This window comes from Montipora capricornis, chromosome 12 (genome assembly GCF_036669925.1).
Source record: "Montipora capricornis isolate CH-2021 chromosome 12, ASM3666992v2, whole genome shotgun sequence".
Lineage (NCBI taxonomy): Eukaryota > Metazoa > Cnidaria > Anthozoa > Scleractinia > Acroporidae > Montipora > Montipora capricornis.
Window position 1 is genome coordinate 33,492,438 of NC_090894.1, and position 5,000 is coordinate 33,497,437.

At 37.3% G+C, this 5,000-nt stretch overlaps 1 protein-coding gene across 1 annotated transcript in view; it reads right to left on the bottom strand.

The window, feature by feature from the left end:
* The window catches only part of LOC138026476 (uncharacterized), a 62,184-nt gene that overhangs the window by 9,018 nt on the left and 48,166 nt on the right, over positions 1 to 5,000 (bottom strand). The window contains exons 24-25 of the mRNA XM_068873844.1: positions 4,434 to 4,496; positions 4,182 to 4,326 (exon numbers count right to left, since the gene is read on the bottom strand). Coding sequence (XP_068729945.1) covers positions 4,182 to 4,326; positions 4,434 to 4,496 — 208 coding nt within the window. The remainder of the gene's footprint in view (positions 1 to 4,181; positions 4,327 to 4,433; positions 4,497 to 5,000) is intronic.

Sequence of the window (5,000 nt, forward strand, 5' to 3'; positions counted from 1 at the left end):
GGTTCTCGAGAGAGGATACCTCGAATGTAATTCGATACTGATGAAATACCAGGATTTCTCCTTTTACTAAGAAAATCATATCTTCACCGCGCGCAGTGAACATATCATTTTTATCTTTCACATGTGAGAATATGGGTGTCGTCATCGTAACGAACACGATTAGTCAATAAAACGTGAGCTTCCTCTTCATTGTAAGATACTTTTGTGTTTTAATATAATTCTTCTCTACTACATTAACATTTTTATTGCAAAATTTTACATTAGTATGATTTGTTTTTCGTAACTTTCACATCTTGTTTCATGTTACACAACATTCGTGTTTTAGCGGCTGGTGACCACTTTTTCATCATTTCGAAAATGAGTAAAACAAGGTGTTTTAAATCTGGACATTTCATCAATATCTACACAATAAACAGAACATTACATGGCCGCTTGGGGATACGAATTTTATCCCATCGTGCTAAAAGTATCTCTTACGAAACAGCGAAGCGAACGAGTGAGAAATACTTTCAGCACGATAAGATAAAATTCGTATCCCCGAGCGGTCATGTAATATCCTCTTCATCAACGCAGCGTATGTGGGACTAAACCATTGACCAATTTACCTATTGATGAAGGGCAGCCCCAAAATCCACCAAATTAGAGGTACCTCAGTGTCAGTGTTTGGAAAATCCCCCCACTTTTCAGAAAAGGCAGCCCATGTTGAGATCGAACTCGCTGTCTCCACATGCAAAGGCAATCGCGATGACCACTAAACCACGGAAGACTACGTGACAGATTAACGCAGAAATATGAATTAAGTAATTGTGTGCGCGACTGAAATGGTTTTTTTGTGTTTTCGATGCACGCAATACAATATCCGGTTATCATAAGACTTGGTAACACATCTTACTGGGTAATTACATAACTTTATAATCTTTCCAATATTTTGAAATACAATCGTAGAAACTTGTAAAGCATCTGTTTACTGGTTTTGATTGGAATCAAGGTAGGTACTTGGTGTCTCTTTTTCTATTGTTTCAAATTTTTTTAAACAAGGTATAAAACGTTCAGTAATTTTACAATCAGCCTAACCTAACCCTAACGCTAACCATAACGCTGACCCTAATCCTAACCCTGAAGGTTTTACCGCGTTTAGATAATTTTGTGCAATAGATAACCACTAAATGACAAAATACACCACAGACAGACCGGAATCAATGCAACAACAGTTTTAAATGTGAACAACTATGCAACGATCGCACTCAAACCCTATCATTGGGTCACGGTATGCACACTTTGGACTTGGGACTACAGAACTGAAACTGGATATTGGCCAAGATATTGTAACATTAAAAAAACACTGAAATGTTATTAACTTTAAAGGAAATCGGCGAAAAATCCTTCGACCAAAGTGTAGGTTACCCATAGCCCCTTGTTGAAAATTTAGCTCACTGTGTCCAAGACTTGTGGTAGGGTAGAAAATATTGAAAAACGGTAATCTAGAACTGGTCTTGAACACAGAGCTTCGAATTATATCTACTTTGAAGGAACGGCTTTTCTCCGCTCCACTGCTAGAGATCACGACACCCATCTTTTGCAAAAAAAAACGACTTAGTAGTTACTTCTCCCACAGAATATCAACGCTGAACAGTTATTGAGCTTATATTTATGCCTTGAAAATTGGTAACCTTTACACCAACTGGGCTTATTACGTATTGTCATAGAAAATTGACGTTTTCACAGCTAGCGGTATTGTGGCCAAATAGAAATGAGGAGGAGCAGCGAATCAGCTAATATCATGGGTGACAAATTACTCCTTAAATTGCATATCACCCATTTTTTCACCTTTTAGAAGAACATTGTAATGGTACGTCGATAAAATTTTTCAAAACTCATTCAAGGACTCCACGCCCTTAATGTTTTTTGGCACATTTAAGTTTAATCGAGCGCGAAGGGGGACTGGGACCTGTGACGTAGCAGGAGTAAGTTGTCGCTACGTTGGTAGTGAAATGTCAGTGAAATGTCTGTGGAGTGTGACGTCGTTTCATACATTCTCTCTTAATACAAAAGAGAACTTATACTGTCACTTACTGTCTCAGTAGTATAGCGCAAGAATGCAAAGTGAGTTATTCCTGCTACGTCATCAGCCCAGGACTTCGATACAACGCTTTGCTCGGTCAAAACAGCACAGGAATCCGAAAATACGCTTTTAATGCGTTTTAAGCCTCAATTGAAAACAAAATGTCTGAAACTGTAAAAAACGGGTTTATTTTTTTGGAGAATTACTTAAAGCGGACGGTTGCTTTTTTCCTTAAATTAAAAGAAATGGTGATAAGCACTTTAACTTTGGCGCAAAATTTTAGCACTAATTTACAATTGCAAAGTTGCTATGGCAATGTTTGTGTTTACCAGCCATTCAAGAGCTTTAAGTTTTAACTTTGAACATTTTTCGCTTGAATATGACACAGACAGTTTGCACTGGTCACATTAAATGAATTTTTAGCAACATCTACCCTTTAGGACGTCTTGCCCCAAAAAGCGCTTTTTCCGGGCGTCCTTTTCAGTCCATACGTGACGAATTAGTTCCAATCATTTATGTAAGGAAGATTTGACAGTTGTTTCAACTTTGAAACATTTTACCAACAGAAAAAAAAATTCTTAAGGGCGATTAACGAATTCCAGCGATTCAGAAAATTGTGAACTTTAGCCAAAATGTATCAGGCGCGTAGCGTCCTATACGCATATACGCACGTGCGTACTTGAAGTGACCAGAAAATTCTGACGTTTTTAGCAATTGTTTCTATTCTTAACATTTTACTTGTACGCAACCAAGATTTCGTGATGAAAGCACCACTTTGATTAAATTCTAAAAACTAAAGCAAAAGCTATACCATGTTCTAACTTAGTTTTGCTTTGTACCTTTTTTTTGCACTAACAATGCAGTGTTGTTTGGCCAGCGTGCAACAAAAAGGCGAGGTTGCAAAGGAGCGACGTTCCAAGAACGTTCGTGACAAAGGAGCGACGTTCCGAGAACGTTCTTGACAATTCCAGTCACGCTAGCACAACCAAAACAATGTTTTGTTTGCACCAAGTTTGCTCAAAATAAGGGCAAGACGCTTTGTTCTTTGCTTGTATTCACACAACTATTTCGACAAGAAATAAAGAACGCAGTATTTTTCGCTAAGTTTACTTAGGTTTCTAGATGCGTACTTGTGCGTACTTGAAAAAATGACCACGCTACGCGCCTGTGTATGCTTTAAGCTTTTTACTGCGTAGATCAATACAACAAACAAGCCAAAAATACTTGACTGGAAGCGCAATTTGTCACCCATGGTATACACTAGTGAAATTAGGAAATAATATCACTTGCGTTTCGAAACCTTCGTCGAAATTTTAATTTAACCCGTCACTATATTTAATTACACATATGAACATTTCCACAATAGACCGTATTCATAAATGGCGGACAAGAAATAAATCTTCTGTCTTTATGCTAAGCATCCTCACTAGCCTCGTTAGCACGGACAAAATTCAAAAGAATTCTTGCTCCAAAGTGAGGCTAGCGAGGATTTTTTGCATAAATTAGACAAAAGAATAATCTCTTGGCCGCCATTTATGAATACCATCTATACTGTGTGAAGACGTTCGGTTGGTTTGTCTTCTGAGAAACTATGTATTTCCTACACTCCAAATCAAACTTTCAGTATTTTGAATTAACAACAATTCTCGGATATCACGTGACGTCACAGCAGCCATATTTGTATCGCGAACAATCGCGAACTAATCCCTCGGGAATTAATCTTTTATGCTAACGTGTTCTCTTGTTTCGGGTAAAAAATAAAAATGGCGCATGATCACGTGCGTGAACCCACGAAAAGATAAATCAAAGAAAAATTGACTACTTTCACCAACCATTTAAGTATGTACATACACCTTATTAAATGGTCTAACATATAATACGCGCGAATATTTTGCGAGCAAAAATACGAGCAAAAGGAAATATAACAAAAATACAGCAAGATTTAAAATAGTACAAGCAAAACTACAAGTTCAAATGTACAAGTAACAATCAAAGCAAGCAAAGTTTAAAAATAATAATAAGAAGATATGAAATATTAATGATAAGGTCTCCGACTTCTTTCTCGCTAGTTATAAACATATGTTTTTGGACGAACTGGTAAGATTAAAAATTGACTTACCTTGCGAGACGCCACAAAGTTTAATAATGAAGGGACAGACCTTCTTGGACTTCAATTCCACCATATTTTTTATTTCTTTAATAAAATCACTGGAATTTCTATCTGAAGAGGCGCTTTTAAGAACTTTCACAGCCACATCTTGTTTCTAAAAGGTAATCATTCGATTACGTCAATCAGGACAAATTAAATGTTGATTCAATTTTAACTGGATTTAAAAGAGAATCGGACGTTACTTGAAGAGCGCTATTTTACCTTGGCGAGATTCCACAAGTCTTGCCTAATCCAAGTCGCTTTCCTGACTTCTCCGAAGTTTCCCTAAAGGTAGTTTAAGATGGTTAATGCAACTCCTTACACAAAATGAAATGAAATGAAATGTGCTTTTGCTTTGCACTACTTCCAAGGGTCAAGGGTGGTTTACATTCTCTTCTAGCACAGGTCATTTTTCTCTTGAATTTGTTAAGCTGACGGGCAGAAGGAAGAAAAGACTCTGTTCTGGGTAGAAATTGACTGTGTAAACATGCACCACGGTTACTTAAGAGGGAGCAAGTTACACAAGGACGAAGACAATGACTACGAGATCGTTGTCTAAAAAGATCATTGATATAATTTCACGATCACACCAAGTCGTTCATCATGAAAAGGGTGCATAATAATCAGTCCAGGATTAAAACTGTTACGAACGGGATGTCTGGATAACAAATCTGACGATTTATCGCCCTGGGTGCTTATGTCCTTCACATGATCGCAAATATGATCATTTCACGTTGTTGTCAGGACGACAACGGCAAAAATATATATCAAAATATGAAACAACGAACG